Genomic DNA, 17,094 nt, shown 5'->3' with positions numbered 1-17,094 from the left:
GGCTGTGTAGTCTCCTTTCCAGAGAGGAAAGACAAAATTCAGCCTTGACCCATTCAGCCGTGGAGCCTTATGCTCTGCTTTTAAGATAAAAGGCTGATTTGTCCTCACAATTACTGCACAAACCAACACCATTGTTTATATGACAAATTACAGAGTAACAGAAGTTCTTTTGCTGTATGTTTTTCTACTGTGCATTTCCAGAACCTTTCTGTGCTTAAATGCATTTCCTTGTAAAAAGTTCTCATTGCATACATTTTTTATCTGCCCACACTCTTGCTTATCACCTGAATTTAATGGCTCTTTGGCTTTGCACTCACTGGACTCTTGTTTTGAGTCAGTGAGTTTGATCCTTGTGCTGAACATTCCTTTTTCAGGTCATTGATTTCTAAGGTTAACAAAATGAATCCTCCTTCTGATCCTTGCTACGTCCCACTAATCTCAATGCTATATCCTGAACTGCTCAATTACCTTTTGTCTTCAATTTCAGATGCATTTATCAAACTCACAGATCAGTCTTTTGTGCAGGAAGCAGTTTCATATTGGATTCAAGAGCACATTTGTGTGAATATTTCTCATACTTATATTTCAATTTGCTAAGGCTGTTTAAATTTTCTTGGTTAATTTGCTTCTTGACATACCCTTTTAAGTGTACTTTCTCCACTGCTTATTTTTTGCCAGAGATGTCTTTCTTTCTAACCTCTATTCTTTTCTGCTCTTGAAGAAGTGTCTTCCAGTATTTGATAGTGTTGACTTTCTACTTTGCAGCACTTTATCTTTTCTACCCTCCTGAATAATTTGGTTCATTTGCCATCCTTTCTTCACTCTAGGCGGAGAGTAAGAGCCAATGTTCTTCTGAAGGACATTTGCTCTGTTTTTCTCAATAGGAAATCTGGGATTTTCTTAGGCCTGTCTTCTGTGTCTCTAACTCCATGTCCCACTTTTTTGATGGGGGTTGATGCCTACTTTGCCAGGTTTGGCATGATCAGTGGTATCTTGGCTTGGACATATGGAGGAGAACACAAATGCAAAAAGTTCATGGCCTAAGTCCCCATGACACCCTTTGGATCACCTGGGTATTAATTCAAAAGGGAGCCAAGCATAAGTCTTATTCCTTTCAAATGACCTGTTTCAAACCCAAAGGATTCCAGTTTCATGCATGTATAACAGAGATACAGTTAGAGTCTGCTCTCACAGATATTGTCTTTGCTAGGAGTACAATATGGAGAAGAAAGGGCTTTTTACACATCCATTAATGTGTCAATGGGTTGTCTTTAAGTCAGTTACAACAGCAAGGGCCACTTGTCTTTCACAAATGTAATAAAAGAAGCCCAAACTAAATTCTGGTTGCAGAAACCCCTGTGCAATCTCGGGACTCTGTCACTCTGAGCTGCACTTTGCATATCAGAAATCTCTTCTTTCCACTGCCCAAGGACCATGTAGCCATTACAAACTGCACTGACATCCCAGAACAAGTCACTGCCTTTGGCAGTGGCTCAGAGGGCTGGGATCTCAGCAATAAACAATTAATCTGAAGCTTTCAGGCACAGTAGCTTCTTTGCTAAAGAGAGGCACATTCTTAGCAGTAACTGAATATGGCTGAAGATAAGAGTTTGATACCAGAGCACTGAGAAAGAATACAAAGAACACCACTCTCAATCAAGCTTGCTTAGAAATACCATTTCTCAGGAAGAAAAGCTGAAAGAAGTTCTGCTTTGGAAGGGACCTTTTGACAAAAACTTGGGTTTATAGGATTTGTTATCTTACATGATCCTATTTTATTTTAAATGTATCAAGTCAATTAAGGGTCATGTAATTTCTTTCACAGAAGAACTGAAGCTCTGGGCTCCTCTGAGGAAGCATAGAAGTTGAACATGTGAGATGACTACCCCAGAAACCTCATGGTAAATTCCCTCACATTCAGACAATTATCTTCTCATCATTTGAGATGCTATGAAAAACCTTAAGCCCATAATACCCATATGCTTTAAACAGAGGTGGGGAGGGTGTGTCACATTTAAAAAAAGAAGTGGACACAAAGGCACTGCTGTTTAAAAGCCTCCAGGGTACTCTGAAATGTCAGTGGTAAAGCCTGGCTGAGCAGGAAGCTGATAGTAGATGATAGTCTGCAGCAGGCATGGAGTTTATACAGCCTTGAACATTCATTAAGAATTTCAATTAAATATGTTTTGCTGAACAGCTTTGAGCTACTAGTTGTTGCATTTTTTTGGAAGAGGACCTTTGATGGCTAATTAGGGAGCAATATGAGGTATAAAAGAAGCATGAATAGCCAAAAAACCCCCAAAACCTACTTATACAGATTAGAGTGGTATTCTGTTTTAGAAAGTGGTGGACATGTGGAGGTTTATGCAGGACCAAAATACTGCTAGTAGGTGAGTATGTCACTACCACTGCAGTCTGACAGAAGTCCATTAGCTTAAAAAGGGGTCTTTTAAGACAGGAAAAAAAAGGACAACATAATTAGGTAGTCATTGGAAACACCTCCTCTGTTTTCAACATGGACACATCAGTTCCTTGATAGAAGAAATACACATTCAACAATATTTTGGGTGACTTCCATTTCCAGTAATGTTGTTGTACATAGGAAAGGAGGTATGTTTGTCTTAGTCATTTTCTTCTTTGGAACAGAGAACAGAAGGAACAGAGAAATTACAAGAGGTAGTGAATTTAGCAAACCTGCACATAAAACAATCTTTCATAAGAATAAAATGCTGCATTTACAGCTGTAAATGTACACACCCGTATATGTTAAAAATACAAAGCTACTTTAACTGTGTTTCTTGTTCTTTTTAAGTTCAGAAAATTAAGTACTCAAGTGCTGGACTTAAAGTGGTGAACCTCATTGCATTGGTAAAACCAAACCATTCATGCAGCACCAGGCTTTTGACTTAGGTTAAGTGAGAAAGTTAGACAGTTAGTGTAACCAAAGTGCAATTGTGTTCTTCACAGTGTGTACATTTTGACTGGCTTGTAAAGTGAATGTAGAAGTTCATGACTCTCCCAGGCAGCTTCTTTTGATGGTTGAAGAAAACATGATCTGCAACATACTGGGCCACAGCCTGACTTGGGATGATTAGACCGGTGTTCATCAGACAGTGGAGAAAAGTCAAAGTCAGCTACCTGGGAAAGGAACATCAAAAAGAAAATTTTTAGTTCAGTTCCCACTGGCTCAAGTCCAGCAAGAGCACATTGGGCTGCAAATGGCACTTGGTCCTCAATCATTTTCACTCAGTCACTAACTTCAAATAGACTTCTGATTTATACCTGCTGTGCACATGGCTTATAGACAGTGTCTCTGGAGGTGTATCATTTATATTGTGGCACAGTGTAAAGGGTCCTAGGTACTTTCCAAAGTACATGAAAGCTGCTTTTGATTTAAGAACTTATGCTTATTGCAAACACCTTTTGTAGCAAGTGGAAGTATATTAGAGATGGCAGGGAGCTGGGGAGATGAAGGCTACATACAAGGGTAGGTAACAATTTAGGGCTGCTTTAGGTAACATACCCCTCCTTTTTTATTGTCCTGTATCCTCCTGCACTGTCTTCTTGCTTTCTTTCATGTAACTACTCTGAGGAAGATCCTCTGGAATGAATACTTCAATGCAAGCCTCTGCTTGGGAATATTAAAAAACTGCCCATTATTATTCTGGCAGTTTAGAGTTCTCTGCATGGCTGTTTCTTCATTTGCCTACACTGCTTGGATTTTTTTTTTTTGTGGAACAGATCACAATTACCTAGGAAATTCTCCCTCCCACTCTGTTTGTCTGGGGATTAAAGAGCCTTTCATATCAGATACCTGTCATGACTGAGAGCTGCCTAATTACTATCCCAGCTCAAAGTAAGAGTAACTGAATACCTCCACGAGATCTTTTTGTTGTGTGTGACTTCGAAAAGTTGTGTACAGCACCAGTACCAGCATCACTGAAACCAGAGCAGTGCAGAGCAGGACAAAGAAAGCTGGGTGGATTCCTAGGAAAAAGCACAAGGACACATTTCTGAAATGACAAAATATCCCAGAAAAAGGCAAGAGTGAGAAGGAAATTATGAAGAAATTTTAGGAGAATTTTTAGAGAAAAGAAGGAATGTGTGTAAGAAGGAATAAACTTTTCAGCCCTGATCACTCCAGATTTTTCTGAAATCTCAGCAGTGGGAGAGGGGTTTGTGAGGATCTGTCCCTTTATGCCCTCTTTTGCACTTCTTCATCCTGTTACATGTTAGCCCCTGACTCCCCAGGGTGTTTGTGCTACCCCAAGAGGGTTCCAAGAGGATGGGAAGGACTCTCACCTCCACAGAGGATTCAGCCCTGCATGCTCAGCAGTGCCTTCTGCAGTGAGCTGCCCTGCCTGTGCCCAGCTGGCTCACAGTGCCATGGTGTGACCACTCTGTGTCACAGCCGGGCTGTGCCCCATCCTCTTCACCTGGCCACCTATCCCCTCTCCCAGGTGGTTTAGGGACCCAGGAGGGCCATGTGTGACCATGCATGGGGGTCACTGGCAGGAGGGACAGAGACTTGTAATGAAATGGAGGCCTAGAAAAATCTACCCTCAAAATTCCATAACTAAACTAAGCAATAAGAATTGAGACTGTTTAATTAAGATGGTGTTACAGACACACTTTCCTAGTTATTCTCTCTAACTACAAAAGCTGGACTATTTAAACTGAAAAATATTTCATTTAAGTAATATAGCCTTCCCAGAGTACTTAGTAGCTTCAAGACACTCTTGGGACTAAGAGTTCAGCAGAACACAAGAAGCTCAGAGCAATTACAGCAGGCGCATTATAAATTCTCATTTCCCTTTTTATTCCTCTTGTTTTAGGGATCTACACCACATTCCTGAAACCTCATCTGCAGGCTGGTTAATCCACGCTTGTCCCTAAGCTGTTTGGGACTCTCCGTGCTGCTCAAACTCCGTGTCCCTCACCTGCTGGCCGCACTTTGATCCCGTGGTACGTCTGCAGCATTGTCACTCCGTTCTCCACCCTGACACTGAGGCAATACTGCCCCGCGTCCCTGAAGGTGTGGCTGAGGTTGTAGCAGGAGCCACTGATCTCCACCAGATGGCATTTGTCACCTTCAAGTGGAATGCACTCAGATTTTATAAGCCAGCATAATGCCAATGGTGGGCTGAAACGACAAGAGCAAAAAGGCAAAATAAAAAAAAAGGTGAAAACTCTGCAAAAAAATTCAGCAAAGTGCTTGGTTAAAATAGCAGAATAATTTTGAAACTAATGAAGCTAATTTAAATACAGATAAAGAAAGAATCAACTGCACTGTTTGGTTTATAGCATATGCCAAATGGAAAAGTTCTTTGTGACGCTTCTATAAAGGCAGGTCTTTCAGCTGAGAGCTCAATACCTGCAAGGGTCATCAGTGGGCCACTGTGTGTAGAAAACTCCATAGTCCTTCTTCAATAAAGATAAAAGGAATCTTTTTTCCTGCACTTCCAAGGGAAGGTAGCTTTTTCTTTGTCCTTCTCACACAGAGATCACTGTCTGTACCACTGAAGCACACCCAAGACTGTTTTAATTAAAACACCCTGCACATGAAACTGGAAAGAAGATGAGCTCTGAACAAAGGACTAATAGCTGGAAAATGTAAGTAAATTTCAAGGACCACAGCAATAACAAAATACAATAACAATAACAAAAGGGTTTTTATTTGGTCTCAAGCAATTTAGTGCACTTCATGGCCATGTGGCTTCTCATTTAACTGAAGCCTTTTTTTACCTTTCCAGATCCCTGTTTCAACTGATTCTGCTTGAACTCACCTTATGCGCTATAGACTGATTCTGGCAAACAGAGATTTTCTTTACCCTATTTTATTACTTTTTTGTTTCTTATCTCATTACAACATTCTTTGCTAAAGAAAGCATCAGGTTTATGTGTTTAGCTAATTTTCTAGCTTTGTTTTTGATAACCCATCTCTTTGTCACTGCATCTCTATCTTAAACTCCTCTTGCATCAGCCCCAGTCTTGTGACTAGGAGGTCACCAAGTCTGTTCTTAGTGATCTCAGGTTTACCTGTCATAGTTTTTGGCTGTTCACCTTTACTGGGATGCCATCTCCATTCCTGCCAATATGCATTTCACTTTCTGAATGCAAACTGTGCTGCTTTGTCTGTTGGGACTGCTTATGCCTTTGGTAAATGACTCTGTTTGGTGCTGCTCACTGCAAAACTCCAATGTGCTCTAATGCTGCAACTTGAGAGAACTTGTGCTAGGACTGAGGTGCTCACAACTCTCCTATTTTTCTATGATCCTTGCTGCATAGGGCTTCTGTGTCTAATTCATCTTGTGGCAATCTGAACTTTGCCAGAATCACTCCCCAAACCCATTAATCCCCTATGCCAGTCAAGCTTTGCTGCTATGCAACAGGACCTGGAATATATTTCAATTTAATAATAGGGAAATTAGTGAAGGAGAAAAGTTCAGAAAGAAGTTTTCAGATGTATTTTCCTCCCACTATTTCTCTGGCTACTCGTCTTTTAACATTCCCTTTTAACATAAGAGGATTCTTTTCTTCTGTAAAGATGCAGGGTCTTTCAGGCTCTTAGAGCTCATGGCATTTCAAGTCAGGAAAAGGCAATATTCAACAGTATTTTTGGCGGGAAGGAGGTGGTTTTGGTTTTGTTTTTTAATAATTGTTCTGTGGGGTTCAACTGACTATTTTTAGGAAACACTGGGGAAAACCACTTAAAGAGACAATTTTAAGGAGGAAAGAAGTTGTGTTTGCTACTTACGTGCCATTGATATGAAGAGATAAATTCAAGTTTTCCATTACGTGAGTCTCTCTGGAGCCCACTATGTCAATACTTTTAACAGCATCTGAGAAGAAATGAAAAGCCAGCATGTCACACTCCACATGTAAACTGGAGTCTCACTGGTTTCCCAGTGAAGGTTTATTTCCACAGACTTGCAGATTGGAGCTTCATCAGTGACACAAATAATACTGTTTGTCTCACACCCCTAAAGGAAACCTACCACTAGAGATGTTGTAAGTTTCCTGACTTTTTGTCTGTTTCCTTTTTATATGTATAATCAACTTTATTAATTCTTTGCATTTTTAATTCTGTGTTTCTTTACTCCCGAGGCTGATCAAATCAATGAGACTTTCCTAATGCTTGATTTAACTGATTTATTGTTTAGGGATAGCTGGTGTAAATTAAACAAACAAATCCACCATAAGTTACCATAAATACTTTGTTGTTTGAATGGTAGGTAAGACTTTTACAAAAGACAGTAAAATTGAAACTGAAGATTTTATCAGTTTCCGCCCGTTTTTCTGCCCTAGAAGAGCAAGCAGTCAGTTCTGCAGTGGAAACTTCACCGAATGATGTTGACCAGTCCTTGCACATGAAACAATGTTGAAGTTGTGTTACCATGCCAAAGCTAGATTGTATCTGTGCATATTAGATTGTATCTGTACATACACAGCTCGTTTCATGATTACCCAAGAGCTCCAGAGCTGTGGTAAAATCACCGGTTTTCTGCATCATTTCTCTTTCGTGTATGATGCTCCCAATCTGCTCCCATTCAGCCACGACCTTCAGGTGCACCGTGCGGTTCCCCATGGAGGAGCAGTTGCAGTAGACAAAGGGTTCCTTGGTAATCTGGTAAACTCTGTGTGCAACAGGAAAAGATTTAGAATCAAAACTGCCTTTTACCAAGTGCTTGCATATTTCTGGTTTAAAAAGGGACAGGTTCTAATATATTTTTTTTGCAGACAATGTTCTAGTGGCTGTGATTCTAATTCTACTTTATGTCCATGTAAACAAGTATATATATTTGTGGTATTTCCTATAGAACTACAAGATGCAGAGTAAATCTCTGCATTTTTAATTAAAGAAACTAAAGATAATGCTAAAAGAAATCACAAAATTGAATAGGAATAGTCAGTAAGTTATGAAAACAACATTTATAGCAGATGGACTATTAGCTAACCGATCTTATTGGGATTTTTCTCTAGATGAACATCTGAATCAGAGCCATCTTGAATATTCATTAAAGCAAAAAAGTAACCACTCCTACCCATCTCCAAAATCCCAGTTGTAGACAAATGATGCTGACTTGAAGTAATGACTTGGGTCATGAAGAGAGAAAGAAATCCGGGTCACTGTGGCTGTGGAGGAGCTAGAACCATGTGTGGCAACTCTGCTGTCTTCTATCTGGGCTATAGTGAGGTTCCCTGTGATAAATTCTGCAGAATAAAAAGGGGAAAGAAGAATGACAGCATCCTTCCACAGTATGCTCTGTGTGTGTATCAAAACATTCTTTCAGATGTACTGGGTAAGTCTTGCTGTGTCCCAGTCCAAGTGGTTAAGTGTATTTTACATCTATTACTCAGTGTTGTCATGCGTGTGAACGAGGCAGTGAAATGAAAATATTTATTGAGGGTTATACAATGGGTTATGATAAAACATCTAATAGAACTAAGAGAAATAATCCTGGACTGATTGAGCTCAATATAAACTTTTACTATTTGTTTTAAAAAACTGGTATTAATAGCAAGCATCTAGATTCAGAGTCAGGCCAGTACACATACTCATCATGTCTGGGATGGTGGTCTTTTTTTGTTTTGTGAGGGTTTTTAATGTAGCTTCTTTTCGCCCTTAGTTTCAGCTATTTCTACAGAAATTAAGATTTGACTATTGTGAATAACAGATGTGCTATATATTGTGAATACAGAAAGGGGGGAATGTTTTTATCTATGAGAGGTTCTTTGTTGGACAATGAGTGGCAAGGACTGCTCTAAAAAAATCCTCCCTAACCTACAAAGAGATATGATGAGACACCACCTCATTATAAAATTAATGGGCTATTTATTCCCAGTAACAGACTCTTATCCTGTAAACAATTCATTAAATCTGGTTAACAGGCTTTTTGGTGATGCACAAATAATAATTTTAATTACTGTTGGAATGGGGCTGTAAATCCCTGTATCAGAGATTTGGTTAACCATAGCACACCAGTAGTTAATTTGTAAATAAAAAAGCATATTTATAGTAATAGTTATTTATAGCATATTATAGTTACTATAACTTTATAGTTATGAATAGTCCCAAAAAACTGAAGTTGCAGTTAGCAACATTTAGAAATGCAGCCATGATTTCAGATCCAATTTCAATACACTTGGACAGAGCTTTAAAAGAAAATGTAATGCTCTGCTGTGCTGATTTGCTAAGATTTGCTGTGTCATGCAACAGGGAAAAGCAGCAGATTGGCACTGCTGATGGTCATCCTAACTTTAGGCCTAGAAACGCTGGAAGGCAGTAGAAGAAGCATTGTTCTTGGAGTTTGGACATTTCTGAGCCATGCTGATGTGTGAACTGCAGCTGCTGAAGCATCTGATTTCCAGTTCAGTTTCTCTAAGTGACAGAGGTAGGAAAACATGGGCAGCACCACACTTTCCTGTCGCTATAGGACACGAAAGAACACAAGCTCACACTGCTGTTCTCAAGGTGAAGAAAAAAAGAAGTTTATTTTCTAACTCTAACATTTATAGTTTTCCAAGAGTGACAGTAGATTGGAGGGTGACAGTGCCACCTCTGCAATGACACTAAATAGACTAACAGTCCATCAACTTTCTCTTCCTCCATAAAAAAATGCAAAACAATGAATTATTTACAAAAAGTGTGTGAGAAAGTTCGCTACAAGAATGTCAACATCAGAAAGCTTAAAAAATCTTAAAAAACCAGGGTGACACTTTCCTCCTGGGTGTAGAGAGACAAGAGCATGGCTGTAATGGTACTGATTGCACCATGCCCCCCAGCCCACCTTCAGCCCAGGGCTACAAATCAAATCTGTTGTCAGCAGCCATATTTACACTGGCTTTCTCCCTGATGCTGCAAGGGTATATATACTGAGCTCCTGGAGAGGTACAGGTTGTAAAAGCATTTACCCATTTTACCTGTAATCTGGAGCACGGTGACGTTTCTTGCAATCGGCCGACACAACCAACAGTTTTTGTGAGTCACCCAGACAGACACAGGGAAAGTGCCAGGGAATTCACCAGTCACATTAATTGTGGAATTAAACTGCTGCTCAGATTTCTCTATCAGAATCAGAGGAGCATAGACCCAGTTAAAGTGATACCAGTTTGATGTGGCATTTTCATTCTTCATTCTTAGCCTGGCTTGAACAGTAGCTTGAGCTCCCGTTGTGATGGGACCATTGTTGGTAATTTCCAGGCTATACAACTCTGTGGAAAGCAGGAGAAAATAGGTAAACCAAACCTTCTTGTATGGCATTTAAAATTTCATTTATTTATTTATACATTTGAACTAGTCAGCTCTAGTTATATAACTCACAATGACACCTATCCCAGCAAAGAATTTACCACCATAATTTTTTACTGTTTAAATATCTGGAACAGAAACTGTTGCATATGTATATGAGTTCAAATAAATAACAGTAAACAATATCTCAGACTGGGTTCTAGAAATGTTCATAGTAGAAGACAGCTTCAGTCTAGAACATCACAAAAGCTTTGATGAGGTTTTCCACCCAGCGCTGGGTGCTGGCTATAGATTCATTGTCACTAATGATCTAACATGATCACTGGACTTGCAGCTACTGGAAGAAGCTCAGCTCTAATCTCTGTCCTAAAGATGTAAACTTTCAAACTCAGGTGAGATTTCATTCACTAGATTCCTTTGCCAGCTCTGTTGAAAAGTTTATCTAACTTTCCTGATAAGTAAACATAAAAAAAAACCTCAGTAAAGAGCATCTTCTGTGCTATGGTACACCTTAAATTTCCTTTTATAAGGAAGGACCAGAAGTCCTAAGGCAAATAAAAGATGTACCATGCTGTAGTGGCAGAGGGACCTGGACAAGCTGACAAAGTGGGCCCATGGGAACCTCATGGGGCTGAACAAGGCTGAGTGCAAGGTGCTGCCTCTGGATTGGGGTAACCCCTGGTATTCAGTACAGGCTGGGTGATAAAGGGATAGAGGAGGACTTGGGGGTACTGGTGGATGAAAATGTGGACTTGAGCCAACAATGTGCACCCAAGAAAGATAAGAGGCTGCATAAAAATCAGCCAGCAGGTTGAGGGAGGTGATGTTTCACAATGAGGGTGGTGAAACGCTGGCATGGGTTGCCCAGTATAAACATTCAAGGTCAGATTGGACTGGGCTCTGAGCTACCTGATCTAGCTGAAGATGTCTCTGCTCATAGCAGGGGGTTAAACTTGATGACCTTTAAAGGTCCCTTCCAACCCAGACTGTGCTATGATTCTATGAGACATGAAGGCATGAGAGGTGCAGGACCTGTGATACTGAGCCAGCTCTGCTGCTCTGAATGACTCACCATTATCTTCTCTGCCATGTTTACTCAAATTACTTACTTCAGATCTTGCAACTACTGCAATGGACAGCATTGAGTTTTGTGGAAAGAATACATCAGACTTTTCCCCCCAAAAATAGCAGTGCAGAAGCAATAAAGAATGTACATGTGTTAAACAACAAAATCAACCCCCAAACCTCAAAACAAAAGGAAATGCAAAATAGCTGTAAATTGGGACAGAGCTGGGAGCAGGGTCTGGATGCTTGCCTCCAACATGGAGCATGTTCCCTTCCCTGTCAGAGCTCTGCCTGGTTCTGTCTCATCAGCAGTGCTGGGCAGAGCAGCAGAGCTGAGGTCTCTGGCAGGTGCCTTTCCTTATCCTCTCTTTCAGCAGCCACCAGACTGCTACCAGGGACCTGAATCTCTGAATTTCTCCTTTAGAAACTGCATTTCTCACTCATTCATGGCCTCTAATGTGAGGGGAGCACTGGGGCTAGCTAACTCCTGTGCTGGTTTTTCTGCACCCATCAGCTTGGGATGAAATGAAAGAGATGGCATTTGTGCCTGCATTTTATTTTACAGATCACAGGTGCTGAACAATTCTGGAGGCAGAAGAACTGTGAGAAATGAACTGTAACACTGCTGCCTGAGAAAGAACTCCACTGTTCCCATTTCACAGCACAAGAAATGGCCCTGAGTTCGGTTTTCTGAGTTAAAAGAGAAATGCTTGTGATTTGATTAAATCTGACAGAGGGATGTTTCATGTCTCTAGAAGATTCAGGCTATGTTCCACTTAGTTTCAGCAGAATTCATGGAAAAAATAGCCGACTGCCTCATGCTTATCTAGCACTTCTTGGAGGTTATCACTGTGCTTTACAAATCAGGGCCATACCAGCCCAACAGCTGCAGCAGCTGGAGGTTCAGTGGCTACGCCAAGGTCACTCAGGGAGTGACCGGCACAGCAAAACACTCCATCCAATTCAGGGACTTCTCCTGCCTTTCCGACCTCTCTCTGCAGAATGGAGCTCTGTGAGAGCCACAGCGAGGGACAGCACCTGCCCAGCTGCCCTGTGACCTGTGGCGCGGGGTCAGCGGGGGAAGCAGAAGCGCAGCTTTTGGGTCAGAAGTGCAAATCAGAGCCCCGGCTTCCCGGGATGCCCCACCTCCACTGCAGGCACCAAGATCGCAGCGCCGGAGAATAAAGTCTGGGATGGAGGGAGCGTGCCCAGAGCCGCTTCCATCCCTTGTCACATCTATCAGGCTCGGGCAGGGAATCACCCCCACCCGTGATGCAGCTCAATATTGAGGTGTGAGCCCTCGCCCCCAGCACCCCGCACCCCTCGCCCTCTCCCCGGCGGCGATGCCAGCGCAGAGCGGCGCTCCCTTACCTGCGGCCGGGGAGCGGCCGTGGCCGAGCTGCAGCCGCAGCAGCAGCAGCAGCAGCGCGCAGAGCAGCCACCGCATGCTGGGGGCGGCGGGGACGGGCTCGGGGCCGGCTCTGGGAGCGGGAGCGGCTCTGGGCGCGCTGGGGCCGCGCTGCCCCCGCGGCGCTGCGGCTCCCGTGTCCGCGCCCCCGGTGCGCTCCCCCGCGGCAGCGCCCAGCCCGCCTCTCCCGGGGGCAGCTCCTGCGGGATCGCCAGCGCCACCGGGATGCAAAGCCGCCGGCGGTTTAAACAAATAGTCAATAAAAACTACAAATGCCTCCCATATGCCGAGAGCGTGGGGACATTCCGGAGCGTTCGGGAAGGGGTTTGTACTGCGCTTTGGTTGAGGCAAGCACATATAAATGAAGTATTCCTGCGGTGGCGCGGGGATGGCTCTGCCGGGGGCGCTTCGGCTGCTGTTACCGGTCCCGCAGCGCTCGGAACGGTCTGTAACGGGTGCGCTGCTGGAGAGAAGCGACAGCAAAAGCGCCGGAATGTGGTTTTCTAGTGTTCTTTTTTTGTCATTTTATTTTGTTTTTTCCTGTTTTGTTTTGTACCTTTTGGTTTTAATTCGTTCACTTGTATTCTTTTTATTTTCTTAAACTCAACATTCGAAGCCCTTTCTCGCTCCGGGCCGCCGTTCTGTTTCTGCAGGCAGATCAGTTTCTCTGCGCGCTTCGCTTCCGGTGGTGCCGCCGCTCCCCCCGGGACACCGGCGGGGCGGGGTGGGCCGTGCCCTGGCCGGAGGCACCGGCCGCGGCCGCCTCTGCCCCGGTAACCCCTCGCCCGCTGTTAGCGGCGGCCGCGGCGCCAGCGGAGCCTCCGGGGCCGCGGGGACGGGTAGGGCGGGCCTCAGGCGGCGGCCCCTGGCAGCGCCCAGCCGGGGCGGGTCGAGGCAGGGCCGTGCGAGGCTCGCGGGGCCAGCGAAGGGAGCGGGCGGTGCCGCGCCCGTCTCCGCCCGGGGAGAGGCGCGGGAGGCGGCACCGGGAGGAGGCGGCCGGAACTGAGCTCGGGCGCTTCCGTCGCGCCCATGCGCTGCCGGCGGCCTCCGGGAGCAACAAAGGAAGGAGCTGGGGGGCCGCGGCCGGGCGGCCCCGGGGAGCCGCGGGGTGAGGAGCGGAGCGGTGGCGCCCCGGTGGGGCCCGGGCCTGGGCGCGGTGGAGCGGGGCGGGGGAGGCGGGAGCGGCGCGCTGCGGGCAGGAGGGGCCCCGCCGGAGGCCTGGGGCCGAGCGCGGCACCGGGAGGGCTGAGGGACGGGGGAGACGCCGCTGCGGCCGCTCACGGTGCCCGTGTTCGCAGGGCGGAGATGGGCTCGGCGTGACGGCGCCCTGGCAGCGGGGAGCGACCCGGGCGAGCAGCGCTGCGGCGGGGAAGGTGAGGGCGCGGGGTCCCGGGCTGGCTCGGCCGGACCTGGCCGGGAGCGAAACTGACGGGGACCCCAGGGGAGGAGGGAGATCGCCGGTCTCTCAAGCCAGATGTGATTTTAGGCTTCTTTAGGAGCGAGACAGGCAGTCTGTGGCGGCAGGACAGCTGCAGGCGCCCCTGGCAGCGAGTCCCGCAGGGCTGTGTCCGAGGGGAGCTGTAGGTGTGGGGCAGAGGGCAGGTGATGACAGGTGTGCGGTGTCGGGAGCATCCCTGAGCCGGGAGCCTGCTGCTGGCAGAGAGGAAACCGCGCAGAACACGGGAATGGTTGTGCTGTGAAGAGCTCAATAACTCCTCTTATCTGTTAGTGCACTCCTGTCACAATGAGTGCTCTGCATGCTTGGTGTTGTATTTGTAAGCCTAAGTAAATGTTACAGTTGTGGTTTTTGGAAAAGGTCGTCCTCTTCAATATGTTAGAAGAATGGATGTAGGTGATGGGATAGCTGCTGTTTCCAAGTCGTGTAAACTAACAAATACTTCTATATTCTTTTGTAGGTTTGTTGATTTTGATTTTATGTACTGAAAGCTGATCTTGACTCCTCCAAGATGGCATTTGTTTCAGCACAAGGGCCTACGGTGGTGGACCAAACCACTTTGATGAAAAAATACCTTCAGTTTGTGGCTGCTCTTACAGATGTCAATACACGTAAGAGACTTTTTTTTTCTTGTAAATTGCAGCTCTTCATTAGTTAGTTTCACAAGTGTTGCAGACTTGTTTGGACAGTTGATGGAAGAGACAGTGAAATCTGTCAAATTCACTTTGAAATCTGTTTGAGTTTTGATTTTTGAAGAAGCAAAATGATGAGAAACACTTACATGAGCCAAAGTGAGTGAGATGTGTGTGTGTGTGCAGTTGTGTGGTGGTTGTATGGGAGAACTGTGTGTATTATAATTGGGCAGTGATAGCTAAACTGATAAGATCTGATTGCTTCTTTGATCAATGAGTTTGTTGTTTTCCTTCGTGACCTAGTTTTGCACTCAAATTTTTCTGCTTAAATTTCCATTTTCAGCTGATGAAACCAAATTGAAAATGATGCAAGAAGTCAGTGAGAATTTTGAGGTAAATAAAAAGATAACCCCAAGCAACAAAACTCCCCTAACTTTCTGCAATGGCAGCCTTTCATGTGCTTAATGTATATTATCTGAATTTCTGATGTTATACAGTTAAAATATTAATAGTAGTGTATCCTGTGACTAATGATTTATATGGTTACAAGTCATTGATTCTAGGTTTGTATTTAGGAATTTACCAGGTTGTTGAAGAATTACATTTGGACTTAGTGAGCTTTCATTGCCAAATCTTTATTCATTAAGCATTTAAATAAAAGTGAAGTAAGAAATTTTTCTTCTGTTTTTTGAATGCTATGAAATGCCTGTATTTAAGGCTTTCTTTTATTTAGTTCAAATGAGTATTGTTCTCTTGTGAAACAGAGGCCCTTCTGATTCCTCTGAGTATTCCATGGTGTGGAAGTAAGAGAGGAGTTGTCAGATGCAGAATCTGACATCAGGAGTGGAGATGTCTCCAGTGACATCTTTTGCATGGTGATGGACCATCTTTTTAGATGAGCAGCGGAGAAAATGTGAAACACAAGTTAACTCAACCTTGTGTTAGCAGAAATATTTTACTTTAGTTGAATACTTAGTTGTCATGTGCCTGTTCTGAAGTTATAGCAAACTAAAATAATTCTTGTGGAGTTTTTTATCTGCTTAAGCTATTTCTGAAACAATTTATCTGACTAAAGTAATAGTTTTAACTGCTTAGTCTGGTGACCTGTTAGAATCTGAAGACACAGTTGATTCTCTTTGCTCTTTCCCTCAGTAGGGAAAGACTTGTATTTATTTTGCTAATGTTCTCTTGGAACTCACGTGGTTCTGTAGTGTCAGCAGATACTTAGTCACTGAATCTATTCAAAATTCACTGAAAATGTTTAATAGTGGCTTTGATTGTAACTGAATGTAATCTGTGTGATGTCTGTAACTCCCCGTTTTTTGTTCTTAATTAGAATGTGACATCATCCCCTCAATATTCTACGTTCCTGGAACACATCATCCCTCGGTTTCTCACCTTTCTACAGGATGGGGAAGTTCAGTTTCTGCAGGAGAAGCCAGCACAGGTAAACTGTGTGGAGCATTTCCTGCCTTTTTGCTGTCCTTGATTAACCTAATGAAATGATTTAAGACTTGCTAAAAATAGATCTGTCATTTGGAGTGGAACTGAAAAAGTCCTGTTTCTAAATAAGTTACTTATAAACTTTGCTGATCTGGGCTTCTGTGAAAAAGGAGGAAAAGTAGGTGCAACAGAATTTGCTTTCTTATTGAAATACTGCACATTGTTACAAATTACTGATTTTACTGAAGGTTAGGAAAGAAAGGCAAGGGTTGAATCTTTGTCATTAAATATTTAAAATTGCATTCCTTAAAAAACGTCTGATTTTCCAACTGTAGTTTAGTTAAATTTGCCTCATTCACATAGATGGGTAGCAGGAAGAGTTATGTCTTTGTATACAAGCTTATGTCTAGATGAAATAAAATGGCTTTTTTTTCATTTCAACATGCAGAATTATTAAGCTGAAAAAAATGCTGCAACTAATTGTTGGGTTTTGTGGGCTTTTTAAAAAGTTCTGTCATATCATTATTTTTCCTTTTTTTTTTCTCTTTTTCTACAGCAACTCCGGAAGCTTGTGCTTGAAATAATTCACAGAATACCAACAAATGAACATCTTCGTCTTCATACCAAAAATATCCTGTCTGTGATGTTCAGATTTCTAGAGGTATTTTTTACTTCCTCTTAAAACTGCTTGAAATTTTCTGAAATATTTTCCTCTACTTTCTTCATCTCCAAGCTTTGCTGGAGTAGCATTTTCAATAGCTGTGCTGCTGGAGCAGGAATGGAAAGACATTCTATTTAGGCTTCACCCATGCCTTCTCTTACCATCTACAGGTTTTCT

At 43.4% G+C, this 17,094-nt stretch overlaps 2 protein-coding genes and 1 long non-coding RNA gene across 5 annotated transcripts in view; 2 read left to right on the top strand and 1 right to left on the bottom strand.

Moving 5' to 3' along the window:
- LOC143695327 (uncharacterized) overlaps nt 1-6,136 on the top strand; it is a 66,607-nt gene extending 60,471 nt beyond the window's left edge. Inside the window, exons 3-6 of the long non-coding RNA XR_013184423.1 lie at nt 1,826-1,901; nt 4,836-4,965; nt 5,502-5,613; nt 5,754-6,136. This is a non-coding gene — a long non-coding RNA (uncharacterized LOC143695327). The remainder of the gene's footprint in view (nt 1-1,825; nt 1,902-4,835; nt 4,966-5,501; nt 5,614-5,753) is intronic.
- Nucleotides 2,479-13,563, bottom strand: TMEM130 (transmembrane protein 130). The gene is made up of 8 exons (XM_077186648.1): nt 12,689-13,563; nt 9,925-10,215; nt 8,046-8,214; nt 7,468-7,637; nt 6,758-6,842; nt 4,941-5,143; nt 3,875-3,987; nt 2,479-3,138 (listed from the first exon to the last, which is right to left on the bottom strand). Exons 1-8 carry the CDS (start codon nt 13,080-13,082, stop codon nt 2,962-2,964), a joined length of 1,602 nt encoding a protein of 533 aa, XP_077042763.1. The 5' UTR covers nt 13,083-13,563; the 3' UTR covers nt 2,479-2,961.
- Nucleotides 13,564-13,682: 119 nt separating this feature from the next.
- TRRAP (transformation/transcription domain associated protein) overlaps nt 13,683-17,094 on the top strand; it is a 77,035-nt gene continuing 73,623 nt past the window's right edge. For 2 of the 3 annotated variants that reach the window (XM_077186647.1, XM_054643509.2), the window contains exons 1-6: nt 13,683-13,833; nt 14,024-14,098; nt 14,642-14,792; nt 15,157-15,206; nt 16,150-16,260; nt 16,813-16,917. In XM_077186647.1, coding sequence (XP_077042762.1) covers nt 14,693-14,792; nt 15,157-15,206; nt 16,150-16,260; nt 16,813-16,917 — 366 coding nt within the window. In that variant the 5' untranslated portion in view covers nt 13,683-13,833; nt 14,024-14,098; nt 14,642-14,692. The remainder of the gene's footprint in view (nt 13,834-14,023; nt 14,099-14,641; nt 14,793-15,156; nt 15,207-16,149; nt 16,261-16,812; nt 16,918-17,094) is intronic. The other variant, XM_077186646.1, reaches the window with a different exon arrangement.

The sequence above is a fragment of the Agelaius phoeniceus genome, chromosome 16 (assembly GCF_051311805.1).
Source record: "Agelaius phoeniceus isolate bAgePho1 chromosome 16, bAgePho1.hap1, whole genome shotgun sequence".
In the NCBI taxonomy this organism is placed as follows: domain Eukaryota; kingdom Metazoa; phylum Chordata; class Aves; order Passeriformes; family Icteridae; genus Agelaius; species Agelaius phoeniceus.
The sequence above is the reverse complement of the archived record's forward strand: the minus strand, read 5'-3'. Positions and strand labels throughout refer to the sequence as shown.